Genomic DNA, 13,994 nt, shown 5'->3' with positions numbered 1-13,994 from the left:
AGCTTCGTTGCATAAAGACCAACCCCCCCCCATAGCTAGCTAGCTCTCTAGAGTCGTTTTGAATAAAAATATAAGAGCCTAATTTTTAGAGTTAACTTTCTAATATCAAAGTTTACCTCAGGTTGAAGTCCACTTGTGAATAACATTTATGATTTCACTACATGGGAAACATTAATTGTAATGCCTGTGAAGTTGACGAGCATTTGGAGAGTTTCCGAGAGCGAGTAGACTCTCAACACTCTTTAAAACTTCACTCATGAAAAAATTAGGCAGAATCTCAGAAGTTAAGGGAAAGTCACGGCTTGGCAAGGATTTTAAAATATCACACTTTTCAGCTTCAAGAACGGTGCACTGTATCTAATTTGTAGGACACTGTCCGAAATGTTTGTTTATCTTGTGTTCGTTCATTTTTATTTCTTTGTATCCAGAGTGCCGGTCGGTTGATGAGGGCCATCTTTGAGATTGTTCTTAGCCGAGGCTGGGCCCAGCTCACAGACAAAACAATGAACCTGTGCAAGATGATCGACAAAAGGATGTAAGTTGTCCGTAGTTTGTGTGTGTGACCCGACTGATTGAGGGGGGGGGCATTTTTAAACCTCCTGGTTTGCAGTTTTCCGGTGTTGATTCCTTTTACAGTTTTTGTTTCAGTGGAACCCAAATGTGTGGAAATTTTATATCAAAATACTTTAAATATTGCCGTATTAAATATTAGAAATACAGAACACTAGAAAATAACCTTAACTTCAAAATGTGACATTACAACAGATAAATAGCATGAACTTAATGCTGTTAAGTGTTTTGGATTTTTTTTTTTTCGTCTATTCTTGAAACCTGGCTCTCGGTCTCCAGGCAGATAAGACATTTTGTAGTGCTAGCGCCTTCACATCATTGTGAAATCGTCCCGTGAATAATCAGCATTATCAACAGGTAATACATTATGCTTGTGGAAAAGTGAATTTCTTCATAAATGTGACCTGAAATGTGATTAGATCATGTCATAATAGGTGAAGAACCCAATAAAAATAAGTATATAATTGTTACTTCAATCACTGAACAAAGTGATCAAACATTAAACGTCTTTGCCAAAAGTAAATTGACCTCCTTGAGCAACAGTTATTTGAAATGCTTTCTGAGACGGTTGATCAGCTCTGCGCTTTGACTTGGCCCGTTCGTCCTTACAGAATGGCTTCGACTCCTGAGTTGGTGAACTTTCTTTAATGAACTTTGTTCCTGTCACAACATTTCTGTTGGATCAGGACCATGGACCGGTCATGGACCGTTTCAAAATGCCAAATTCCCTCTGCTTCTGCCATTCTAGACTGTTTGGTGTTTTTAGGGTTGTCTTTGTGAAGGACACTTTTCATTGAGGTTTAGTTTAAGCATAAGTAATAAAAGGAATTTCTTGATACAATCCAAAATCTGTAGCTCTGTCAAATAATGGTTGTCCAGGTTTGGTTAAGGTTCTTATGCTATGATGCAGTGTTCAGTTTTTGCCAAACATAGCATTTCTCATTGAAGTCGTGAAGATAATTTTTTGGAATTTGAGTTTTGAATTTTCTCCATTTTTACATTTTATATGCTTGACAGTGGAACATTGATGTCCACAGTCTTTATAAATAGTTCTTGAAAATCCAAAAGATGTGGTGATAAATAATTAAATTTTAGGTCAGACTTCTGTGTATATTAACAAGGCTAAAGGGGTCACAAACTTTCAAACAGTACTGTATTATATAGCACTTTTTACTGTAAGCATAGTCACACAGCCCCAAATGAGCAAGCTACTGGAGATGTTTAGACACCATCAACGTCTGGACATTTGTTAGTGCATGCCTTGCATTAGTAATGGCAAAGCTCCTTAAGAGGAAGAAACTGAGAAACCGAGACTCAAAAGGGCGAAACCATCCTCCTCTGGTTGACACAGCATAGCAGAACAATAACAGATCAAGAACAGCGGGAATAAAATAATTTCTCAGTGGCCAGGACCTGTAAAGGGTCACCAAGTGTTATTTGGGTGGTAGATCATTCACAGTGCTGCAGCGACATTGCCATGGTAGTGACGTGTCTGTGTGTATGTCTGTTGAAGAAAGTGGATCAGTGTTGCCACCGGCTCAGAGCTTGTCCTGTTTTTGATGATGATTTTTCTTTTTGGCTTAAAGCAAGCAGGTAGTACAACAGTCCGATCATAATAAATATAAACTTAAAAAAAAAAAAGTGTCCTTACTACAGATTGATTCATAAACATTCATCTGATTTCAAAGCCTCTTCGTTTTTCAACCGTGAGGTGTCCAGGAACCAGTCATATACCAATTCAAAGAGGGGCTCATAGTTTCTATCACTGGAAGATGTGTCCCTTGAGTCTGCAGGGAGATGACGACTCCCGAGCAGAAAGCGCTTTGCATTCTCCTCATCAGTAAGATTTAATCAGTCATAACTGTACAGTGTGATTTTCGCCGGCAGTGAACCTCCACCAGTTCAGAGCGTTGGCTGTTGTTTCCACAACACTGGATGATCTCTGAAATCGACTATCACGTTGATGTTGTCCAAACTGCTAGAGGAGGCTGTATTTAGCACTTGTAAACTTGCATAATAAACTTTTTGCTCACTTAAACCATTTACAATTTACTGCATTGCTCTGTAATGATGTACAATTGAAATCGGATGAATGTTTTAAATCGTCCTGTACTTTGGCATCTTTGTATGTGTTAAAAAGATTAAAAATGGCGAAACAATTTTTGGAGCATCGGCATCATTACCATTTCTATATACTCTTGGCTGACAACTTGTTTTCCTCAAAATAGCCGTTTTTAATCAGTGTGCAGAAAGTTGTACTGATATCATGCAGTAAGAAAACCGGAAGAGTGAACTGTCAGTCACATTTTCAGATAATTCTAAGAGGCTTATTGATCTGACACAAAAAGGTACGGTCAGGTTTTCTTGTGTAGTGGTGTAAACTTGTGAAATGTTTGACAATGCACTGTATTTTAAAGCTGCAGTTTAAGAAATATGTTTGAAAACTTTGGTTTTAATCAAATCATTTTTCCCCCCATACAGAATCATGTCTGGTTTTAGTACAGTGCCGCCTGAAGGCCCAAATATTATAGCCAGCAAATTTTCTGGTTTTTGGCCTGGTCCCTTGCATCCAGGTTTCTTCAGACTATCTGAATCTTAAGCTGTGATAGTTTAGAAATATTGTTTTTCTTTGTACCTGTTGATACTTGTGGATTAAACTGGTGTCTTTGTCTCAGGTGGCAGTCTATGTCTCCACTGCGTCAATTCCGCAAGCTTCCAGAAGAAGTCATCAAAAAGATTGAGAAGAAGAGCTTTCCCTTTGAACGGCTGTATGATCTCAATCACAATGAAATCGGTTAGTGCAGTCTTTCAGTTTTGTTAACTGAAAACAAGGAAAAAAACAATTTTTCGGGACAGTTATTTCGAAGGGTTTAGCTTTATAATTTAGACATATAACCCATTACACTGTTTGCTTTCATTCAAAGTGAGAATTCTGTTTTCCTAGGTGAGTTAATTCGTATGCCAAAAATGGGAAAAACCATCCATAAATATGTCCACCAGTTTCCCAAACTGGACCTGGCAGTGCACCTTCAGCCCATCACCCGCTCCACACTTAAGGTGGAGCTCACAATCACACCAGACTTCCAATGGGACGACAAGGTCAGTCTGCCAGCCAGACTTGAGCTAAATCTAATTTTGAGTAGTTTTTATTTTTTCCTCTGATCACATGCATTCCCTGGAATAGATACGGTGATGTGACGAGTGCTGTTTTCTGTCTCAGGTGCATGGCTCATCTGAAGCGTTTTGGATCTTGGTCGAGGATGTTGACAGTGAGGTGATCCTACACCATGAATACTTCCTGCTTAAAGCCAAGTATGCTCAGGATGAGCACCTGGTCACCTTCTTTGTGCCTGTGTTTGAGCCATTGCCTCCACAATACTTCATCAGAGTGGTCTCAGACCGCTGGCTGTGTGAGTTAGATGGACCTTTATTCTGCTGACATGTCTTGACCTTCACCTATTTGTTCAGCCTCAAACGAGTTACAATCATTCATTCTCTCTCTTTCTTTCTTGCTGCCTTACTCATGTGCAGCATGTGAAACCCAGTTGCCAGTGTCTTTTCGTCACCTCATCCTCCCTGAAAAGTATCCTCCTCCTACTGAGCTGCTGGATCTGCAACCTCTGCCCGTATCTGCCTTGAGAAATGCTGCATTTGAGAGTCTGTATCAGAACAAGTTCCCCTTCTTCAACCCCATTCAGACACAAGGTAATGATCAGACTTGCACTATAAACAACTTACAAATACACTACCGGATTAATGTTTAAAAAAAAAAAAAAACCTTGTCTCTCCATTTTTGACATTTTCCAGTTTTTGACATAATGTGAAAGTATATGTTGCCCTTTACACTGTGTGTAAAATTTATGATGAATGGAGTTAAAGAAATGACCCAAAATGACTTGGAAAGAATTCTGGTTCTATTGACTTACATTGAAAGTAAAGTAGGTTTTAACCTTCTACTGTAAAGTTACCATTTTGGAGGTTTTCGTCCGACAACAGCGATATATAAACTGATTATATGATGATGGTACTAGGAAACTTCAAGTTTCAAATAATTAGGTAGCGCTTACAAAATTAAAGCATTTTAGATTTGTCCAGAACAGGCTTGTATAGGATTTCTAAACTGACTGAAAAGCTGTATGGCATGTAGATCTAATAGAATTCTAAATAAATAAATAGAAAATTCTAACAAATTCTTTGAGGTTCTGATAAAATTAAATATCCAGAATGCATTGTATTTGGATAGTAATAATCTGAAATCGCAGTATTTCATTTAATAGCTTTTTTTTGTTGTTCCCAAAAATCTTTAAATATCATGTGAATGAACCAGGTTAGTTTGTGTGAATCTGTATTTAGTGTTATAAAAAAAGCAGTGCTTTTCCTCATTAAGCTATTCTGTCATTTCAGTGTTCAATGCAGTGTACAACAGTGATGATAATGTATTTGTGGGAGCCCCCACTGGCAGTGGTAAGACCATCTGTGCAGAGTTTGCCATTCTCAGGATGCTACTGCATAACACAGAGGGGCGCTGTGTCTACATAACACCCATGGAGGCTCTGGCTGAACAGGTATGCTTGTTGCCTATTACCACAAATTTTTGAAATTCCATTTCATTCTAAATCTTGTCTATTTCTTTATGGTATCACCACAGTATTATACACTGAGTACAGTGCAACCCTGAGTGTTCAAATAGTTGCGTAAGACCTACATAATCCTTCCGTTTCAGCTGACATGATCCAAAATTATTTAAATTATACATATTAATTATGTAGAGGCTAATTCCAACAAGTGTTTGATGTTGTAAAGACTGCTTTTGTTAATTTTAAGTTGACATGACACCTATTAAATTGTCATTATTTGATGATTCCCGCTTGTTCTACAGTTAAAATGGTCCTGTGTGCTGTGTATTTACAGCCTGCTTCTGGCTTATGTTTATATGTAATCAATTTAATACATTTTTTTTGTTCCACAAGGGTTAGGACTGTGTTTATGGGAATTTTTGACCGTTCTTCCTGGCTCACAGTCTCCGCTCTAATTCCAAAGGCTTTCTGTCGGGTTGAGGTCAGGACTCTGTGCAGGCCAGTCAAGTTCTTCCACTCCAAACTGGCTCATCCATGTCTTTATGGACCTGCTTTGTGCACTGGTGGACAGTCATGTTGGAGCAGGAAGGGGCCGTCCCCAAAACTGTTCCCACAAAGTTGGGAGCATGAAATTGTCCAAAATCTCTTGGTGCTGAAGCATTAAGAGTTCCTTTCACTGGAAATAAGGAGCCGAGCCCAACTCCTGAAAAACACCCCTACACCATAATCCCCCCCTCCACCAAACTTTACACTCGGCACAATGCAGTCAGACAAGTACCGTTCTCGTGGCAACCGCCAAACCCAAACTCGTCCATCGGATTTCCAGACAGAGAAGCATGATCGGTCACTCCAGAGAACACGTCTCCACTGCTCTAGAGTCCATTGGCAGCGCTTTACACCACTGCATTCGATGCTTTGCATTGCGCTTGGTGATGTAAGGCTTGGATGCAGCTGCTCGGCCATGGAAACCCATTCCATGAAGCTCTCTACACTGGTCTTGAGCTGATCTGAAGGCCACATGAAGTTTGGAGGTCTGTAGTTATTGACTCTGCAGAAAGTTGGTGACCTCTGCGCACTATGCCCCTCAGCATCCGCTGACCCTGCTCTGTCATTTTACGTGGCCAACCACTTTGTGGCTGAGTTGCTGTCGTTCCCAACCGCTTCCACTTTATAATCCCACTGACAGTTGACTGTGGAATATTTAGTAGTGAGGAAATTTCACGACTGGACTGGTGGCGTCCGATCACGGTACCACGCTGGAATTCACAGAGCTCCTGAGAGAGACCCATTCTTTCACTAATGTTTGAAAATCCAGTCTTTTTAATGCGTTTTACACAGTCAAGGCTGATATATACCTGTGTATCTATCGCCAGTGTAGAAGTAAACATTGATGCCATATTTACTGATAGCAGTACAAAAGTGCTAGGTATTCTGACTAATACAGGTCCCAAAACAGAGCCTTGTGGAACACTTTAATTTTGTTCACCATGTTTTTTAGCTAACTGACTACTCAGTTTGAGAGCTTTCTAGCTTGTCTAGTAGGTTGGTGTGGTCTGTTGTATCAAATGTCGCACTAAGATCAAGCAAAACCAGTAAAGAAAAACTTGCTAGGGTTTAAGAGGTTTAATTACTGCTGATTCATATACTGCTGAAGTCATATAGCCAGGGCTGGGAGAAGAGTTTAATCCCAGAAAATGCTGACATGGTTTAATGCCAGCAAAAATCTGTTTCTTGACAGGTGTCACGTTAACCTGACAGAAATTGACACATGCAGCCTTTTTGATATCTGACGCATACTGGAATTAAATGCTTACGTACACTTCTGCCAGTTGTTACCCATTACTTTCTGTTTATGTGTAGGTGTTTGTGGATTGGCACCAGAAGTTCCAGGATGTTCTGAATAAGAAAGTGGTCATACTCACTGGAGAGACCAGCACTGACCTGAAGCTGTTGGGGAAAGGAGACATCATCATCAGCACCCCAGACAAGTGGGATATCCTGTCTCGCCGATGGAAACAGAGGAAGAATGTCCAGAATGTTAGCCTCTTTATTGTGGACGAAGCTCATTTAATTGGAGGAGAGAACGGGGTAAGTCTGTTGACAGGTTGAAGTATTTTGGTTAGATTTGATAAAACACTTCTACCCCCAACCCCCATGGATTATTTTGGCAAGAAAACAGCCATGGTAAGCCTGACTGCTTGATCTGATTGCTCTGGTAAGCTCTGTTTGACTGATTTGCTCTGCATGTCCTAGCCTGTGCTGGAAGTGATCTGCTCCAGAATGAGGTACATCTCCTCTCAGATCGAAAGGCCCATCCGCATTGTGGCACTCAGCTCCTCTCTGTCCAATGCTAAAGATGTAGCCCACTGGCTGGGTTGCAACACCACAGCTACCTTCAACTTCCACCCTAATGTCAGGCCTGTGCCATTGGAGCTCCACATCCAGGTAAAGAGCCTCAGACACATGACACTGGAGGCGCTTGACGTTGAGCAAACTCTGAACCTTGAAAAAAGGGTTCCTATCATCTGTCCTCTTTTATTTCTCACTAATAGTTTTTAGTTTTTCTTTAGTGATTAAACCAATAACTTTTTCAGTGAAAGTGAGGTTCATTGTTGGTGTGAAGTTCTAAAAATGAGCTTTATAGTTTTGGGAACTTTCCAAGTAGTGTGTGTTCTGTTGGGAAAACCTGTAATTGTGTAGTTGATTTGTCTGCAGTCAAGTAACTAATAACAAACTCTGCAGTCTTTTAAAGATTAGAAATACTTTGAAAGTAGAAAGATAAAGTACACAGACTTTAGTCAGACAAAATATATGAAGAAATTTAATATAAATACAAATAAATGAATGTAAAATGAAAATGATGTCTGTCAAGGCACTGTTACTGTAAAAGAGACTTTTGAAAGAGACCAGAAGGAGAATTTTAAAACTGCTTAATGAGTATTAGTGAATTCAGGCTTTTACGTGGCACAGCCAAGCTGTGTTGATATAGAAGTCTTGTCCAATTTTTCCTAGTACTAAACTAGAAGCAGCGTACATTCACTTTGCACACTTGGTTTGGGTGTTTTATAGAAGCTCTAGCTTTGGAATATTTGATACGCAGTTGAACAGATGTGGAATTTTTTTTCTTTATTTTCTGCTTTTCAGTTACACACATGCTCTTGCTTGCAGTGAATCATTGGCCCAATAAATGTTTTTTTTAAGAACCCCTGAAATCCCTTGATTATTTTTAAAATTGTCAGCTGATCATAGCTAAATTATTGGGAAGATACTTTTTTCTGTTTCATTTTTTTTGTCTGTCTCTTTTCTCTCTCCCTTCACTCTCCTTTCCTTGCCTGCCCATTTCACAGGGTTTCAACGTGAGTCACACACAAACCCGTCTTTTGTCTATGGCTAAACCTGTCTATCATGCTATTATGAAGCACTCTCCATCCAAACCAGCCTTGGTGTTTGTGCCCTCTCGCCGACAAACACGCCTCTCTGCCATCGACATCCTTACATTCTGCGCTGCTGATGTGGTCCCTCAGAGGTACAGTGAGCTAGTCAATGTTTGTATCAGCAAATTTTGCTGCTAAAATATAAAAATGAATAGCCAAAGATGTTCATAGAGCCAGTTCTGATAATTCCACCTAAAACATTATTACTGGACATTCAGAACCTTTATGTCCTCAGCACACTCACTTGTTTCCCTTATTCCCGTGTAGGTTCCTGCACTGCTCTGAGAAGGACCTGGCTCCATTCCTGGAGAAACTGTCTGATGCAACATTGAAGGAGACCCTTTCTAATGGTGTAGGCTATCTGCATGAGGGCCTCTCAACCACCGAACGCAAGATTGTTGAGCAGCTCTTCAACTCTGGTAAGAATTGATTGTTTTCCACAACATAATTCTGGCTAAAATCCATTTTATATATATATATATATATATATATATATATATATATATATGTTTTTTTTTTTAAATTGAGTTGAATAACATGAGTACGTTTGGTTTATTTATTTAAATTGCAAAAACAGTACAGGTCTACTGATGTGCTCTCTCTTGGTTATGTATTCAAGGTGCCATTCAGGTTGTGGTGGCATCCCGCTCCCTTTGCTGGGGAACGAACATCTCTGCCCACTTGGTTATTGTTATGGACACACAGTATTACAACGGCAAGATTCATGCGTGCGTATTTCTGCATAAGATGTTTTTGTTATGTAACCTTATCAGCAACCTTGATTAATCTGCTCAGTTATTGATTTATCAGTTATCAAATGTAGTGTTATCTTACTCTGTCTTCCTAAGTTATGTGGACTACCCAATCTACGACGTGCTCCAGATGGTGGGGAAGGCTAATCGCCCCCTACAGGATGATGAGGGGCGTTGTGTCATCATGTGCCAAGGATCCAAAAAGGTAAACCCAAGTTGTGAAGCTTTAAACCTTTCTTTGAGGCTCCCGAGTGACGCAACCGTCTAAGTGTTGGCCGTGGAATTGGAGAAAATTAAATTGGGGAGAAAATCGGGTAAAAAAAAAAAAAAAAAAAAAAACTTGCAGTTTCTACATAATTTGTAACCTTTTATTCCACTTCATAAGGACTTCTTTAAGAAATTCCTTTATGAGCCTCTGCCGGTTGAATCTCATCTGGACCACTGTCTTCATGACCACTTTAATGCTGAGATCGTCACCAAGACGGTGGAGAATAAGCAGGATGCTGTGGACTATCTGACATGGACCTTCCTTTACCGACGGATGACTCAGAACCCCAACTACTACAACCTGCAGGGTGAGACAACACTGTGCAGTCGTGGAAAAGTTTAGTGCAGAAAGGGTGTGTGTGTGTGTGTGGTGGTGTAAGTACGCTGGTACAGTATGGCTGTTGCTTTATATTTGTTTGTTTTGATGTTTCCCTGCTTGCTGATTAGTTTGCCTTTGTATTGACCGAGGTAGTGGCCAAAAGTGAACTTGATGTTTCATGATTCAGAGGCTTGGCTGAGGTTTGCTGCTTTAGCGTCGCTGCATCGCAGGTGTTAGGCTGGCCATGTAAATGACGCTACATTACAGATGTGTGCCTGCCTAGGCCAGCTGCTTAAGTAACTATACACCGCGGCTTTAAGGCAGCATGGACCGGTGGTGTTTAGCTGCATGAGCGACACTACAACACAGCTATGAAGCTGCTCAGACCTTTCCTTTGTCATGTCATCCATCCCTAATCTCGCTCTCCAACCTTTTTTTGTGGAAGGCATGTCTCACCGGCATCTGTCAGACCACTTGTCGGAACTAGTGGAGAACACACTGCAGGATCTGGAGCAGTCCAAGTGCATCAGCATAGAGGATGAGATGGATGTGGCTCCTCTCAACCTGGGCATGATTGCAGCATACTACTATATTAACTACACCACCATTGGTAAGAAAACATGCAATACACGTCTGTTTAAAATGTAGCCATTGAGATGCATCCACACCAGCCTACACACCATCTAGAAAAGGAATGTAGTGGTTAAACGGACTTGGTGTCACTGATACAGAGCACTGCTTCTCAGCATCAGTGGCACACACTTGTGAGTATTACAAGCCAGTTCTTTAAGGTATTTAATCTATTAAAAAAAAAAAGTCTAAATCTAGACAGTCGCATAACTTTAGAAAGGTGGGCAGCAGCTTTACATAAAATCCAGATTCTAGACCTCAATGACCTAAGGGAGAAATGGCATTTCATATGTAGAAGGTATGTAAATGATGTTTAGGTGTGTGGTACTGTGTGCTACATCCATGATCTCTGCTTCATTACCCATGTTTTTGGAGGTGTATATTTAATGTCTTTTGAAATGGTTTTTTTTTTTTTTCTAGAATTGTTTAGCATGTCTCTGAATGCCAAGACTAAAATCCGTGGCTTGATCGAGATCATTTCCAATGCAGCAGAGTACAAAAACATTCCCATCAGACACCATGAAGACACACTGCTCCGTCAGGTGCGTTACACAGTTCAGACTCCCGAGTAGTGAGCTCCAGTCTTCAGTATTGAACTTGTTGATTCTGTTTTGTAGCTGGCCCAGAAAGTGCCTCACAAGCTGAACAGCCCAAAGTTTAATGACCCCCACGTGAAGACCAACCTGCTGTTGCAGGCCCACCTGTCTCGTATGCAGCTCAGCGCTGAGCTGCAGTCTGACACTGAAGAAATCCTTAGCAAGGTGAGCAAGACGTGGAACCACTGAAGTCACATATAAGCACTTTGAGATTATGTTGGTACCTTTTTCCCTCCACTTAGTGCAATGGAGAGGAAAATGATTCATATGGATATATTAACGTGACCTTTCTGTGTTCTTGGTTTTTGTGTCCATAAAGGCTGTGCGTCTCATTCAAGCATGTGTGGATGTGCTCTCTAGCAATGGCTGGCTGAGTCCTGCGCTGGCTGCTATGGAGCTGGCTCAGATGGTGACTCAGGCCATGTGGTCCAAAGACTCGTATCTCAAACAACTACCGTACTTCACTTCAGAGCACATCAAACGCTGCACTGATAAGGTAGGAAACGGCTGTGTGTTTTGTGCCGTGGGGGTTTTAATATGTACAAGTTCGCTAATGTCTTTGCTTTGTTTCTCTGTGCAGGGTGTGGAGAGTATCTTTGACATTATGGAAATGGAGGATGAAGACCGTACCACTCTTCTGCAACTGTCGGATGTTCAGATGGCTGATGTGGCACGTTTCTGTAACCGCTACCCCAACATTGAGCTGTCCTATGAAGTAGCTGATAAGGATGACATCAAAAGGTAAGGACTATAAAACAATCAAATTCCACCTTTAGTGACCATTTCATTATTTTGCCGCATGTTGATGCTCCTCATGATGGTAAGTGGCAGTGTAGGGAAACACACTTTTGCTGTTTCCAGTAATAGCTTTTCTTATTTTGGTGTGTTAGTGAAGTAAGCTTGCTTGTAACGTGCTTTTTTACAGTGACCGTCTTTCTTGTACATGTGGTATAAGTGTATGACTGTCACCTAAAACCTGTATGACGCTCCCATACCATTCAGTTTGTTACACACCAAGCATGTAAATGCAGTCATGTGTTAAAGTTAATTTATTGATGTCTGAATAAATCACATTTTGTGTACGAGTCAGTAATGAGAAGGATAAAGCGTTGTCTTGTGTTTTCAGTGGCAGTCCAGTTCTGGTCCAGGTGCAGTTAGAGAGAGAGGAAGAGGTTACAGGACCGGTCATTGCTCCACTCTTTCCACAGGTCAGTAAAATACATATTTTACAAAAGTCAGCAGTAGCATTGACTTCTGTATTAAACATTTACCCTGTAGTTTTCTTTCAGAAATATGTTTTAAATAAAATTTTGTGGTGTTTGTGCAGAAACGTGAGGAAGGATGGTGGGTTGTAATTGGAGACCCAAAATCTAACAGTCTCATCTCCATTAAGAGGTTGACTCTGCAGCAGAAGGCAAAGGTTAGTTCAGGCTTTTGCTCTACCTGTGTAGAGTAATATTACTCTATTATTAGTACTCTAAATATTATATATATATATATATATATATATATATATATATATATATATATATATATATATATATATATATATATATATATATATATATATATAATTTTTCTTAAAAGTGTTTCTTTTTTTTAACTGTACACACTCAAGTCTAAGATTTGTGTGTAGCATTTTCACCTCTCTTTGTCTTGATCAGGTGAAACTGGACTTTGTGGCCCCTGTTGTTGGAGTCCATAACTATACACTGTATTTCATGAGTGACGCTTACATGGGCTGCGACCAGGAGTACAAGTTCAGCGTGGATGTGAAGGAGGCCGACAGTGACCGAGACACTGACTCAGACTGAGCTGAGACCAGAATGATGTTGGTAATGATGGAAAATTCTGGAACTGTGATGAATCTGTGAGGAAGTAGGATTTACTTAGTTTTATTATTTTACTGTATTTCCTGGTAGTAGTTAATCTTGGTCAATCGTATAAGAATTCATAATCATAAATTCAAGTCGTTTTGCAAGATGAACATTTTATGTTTATGTCGATTGCTTTTTCATCTTTTTTGTAGTGTTTTGTAGTGCATGTGTCTTTGTGTTATTGAAATGAGAGAGAAAGTGGATTAATTTTTGTTACACATTTTCAATAAAAGGATTTACTGCTTTAAAGATACTTCTGCAGCAGTGCGTACCCTTGACCAGGAGAAGCGTTCGGTGCTAGAGATATAGTAAGAGAGCATTTTATTTCATTATTTTTCGTGCAAAAATAATAGGCAGAATTCCATTCACAGGATTTTACGTGGAAAAATGTTTAATGCTTTTTGTAAAACTTTACGGCTTTAGCACAAACTTTGTTGAGGAAACCCTTGTGGAGATGTTTTTGACAGCAAATACAATACAGTTACACATCTAGTGTCACATCAAGCCAACAAAACCATTTGGGACAGGACTATAAACAACAATGTGGCCTACAGTGAGTGCTGTTTTGTAGGCTCAGTTTTGGACTGTTTTGGAGAACAGTGTTCATCAAAGATTTGTATGATCAAATGACTTTGTAAAATATGAATGCAAATTTCACTGATTAGTTTAATTTCATACTGTAACAGGGATATATGTTTGATGACAACCCCCACCCATCTTCCTGTCTGCCCCCAATAAAAAGTGGCTTTTCCTTAGTCTATAATTTGGCATTCAAACACTGTTTTATTACTCAAATAACAAAAAGGGGATCAAAACTTTGTAATGCATACCGTTTTCACTTGAAGCTTAAACATTGTGGTCATCTGTACATCGTACCCATATGAGCTTGTTGGACATCCCATATCAAACCCATAGAGCATAAAAGCCTCCACTCTTCTGGAAAGGCTTTCCTCAACATCTTGAAGGATGTCT

General features: G+C 39.9%; 1 protein-coding gene across 1 annotated transcript in view; it reads left to right on the top strand.

Moving 5' to 3' along the window:
• snrnp200 (small nuclear ribonucleoprotein 200 (U5)) overlaps positions 1 to 13,785 on the top strand; it is a 30,666-nt gene extending 16,881 nt beyond the window's left edge. Inside the window, exons 25-45 of the mRNA XM_037535832.1 lie at positions 429 to 535; positions 3,246 to 3,364; positions 3,515 to 3,669; positions 3,791 to 3,980; positions 4,102 to 4,275; positions 4,975 to 5,135; positions 7,008 to 7,235; positions 7,401 to 7,592; positions 8,495 to 8,673; positions 8,849 to 9,000; positions 9,201 to 9,309; positions 9,430 to 9,538; positions 9,719 to 9,908; positions 10,365 to 10,529; positions 10,970 to 11,091; positions 11,167 to 11,310; positions 11,465 to 11,641; positions 11,726 to 11,886; positions 12,272 to 12,353; positions 12,473 to 12,565; positions 12,810 to 13,785. Of these exons, the coding sequence (XP_037391729.1) occupies positions 429 to 535; positions 3,246 to 3,364; positions 3,515 to 3,669; positions 3,791 to 3,980; positions 4,102 to 4,275; positions 4,975 to 5,135; positions 7,008 to 7,235; positions 7,401 to 7,592; positions 8,495 to 8,673; positions 8,849 to 9,000; positions 9,201 to 9,309; positions 9,430 to 9,538; positions 9,719 to 9,908; positions 10,365 to 10,529; positions 10,970 to 11,091; positions 11,167 to 11,310; positions 11,465 to 11,641; positions 11,726 to 11,886; positions 12,272 to 12,353; positions 12,473 to 12,565; positions 12,810 to 12,959 (3,159 nt within the window). The 3' untranslated portion in view covers positions 12,960 to 13,785. The remainder of the gene's footprint in view (positions 1 to 428; positions 536 to 3,245; positions 3,365 to 3,514; positions 3,670 to 3,790; positions 3,981 to 4,101; positions 4,276 to 4,974; positions 5,136 to 7,007; positions 7,236 to 7,400; positions 7,593 to 8,494; positions 8,674 to 8,848; positions 9,001 to 9,200; positions 9,310 to 9,429; positions 9,539 to 9,718; positions 9,909 to 10,364; positions 10,530 to 10,969; positions 11,092 to 11,166; positions 11,311 to 11,464; positions 11,642 to 11,725; positions 11,887 to 12,271; positions 12,354 to 12,472; positions 12,566 to 12,809) is intronic.
• The last annotated feature ends 209 nt before the right edge of the window (positions 13,786 to 13,994 follow it).

Source organism: Pygocentrus nattereri, chromosome 28 (genome assembly GCF_015220715.1).
Source record: "Pygocentrus nattereri isolate fPygNat1 chromosome 28, fPygNat1.pri, whole genome shotgun sequence".
In the NCBI taxonomy this organism is placed as follows: Eukaryota; Metazoa; Chordata; class Actinopteri; order Characiformes; family Serrasalmidae; genus Pygocentrus; species Pygocentrus nattereri.
The sequence above is the reverse complement of the archived record's forward strand: the minus strand, read 5'-3'. Positions and strand labels throughout refer to the sequence as shown.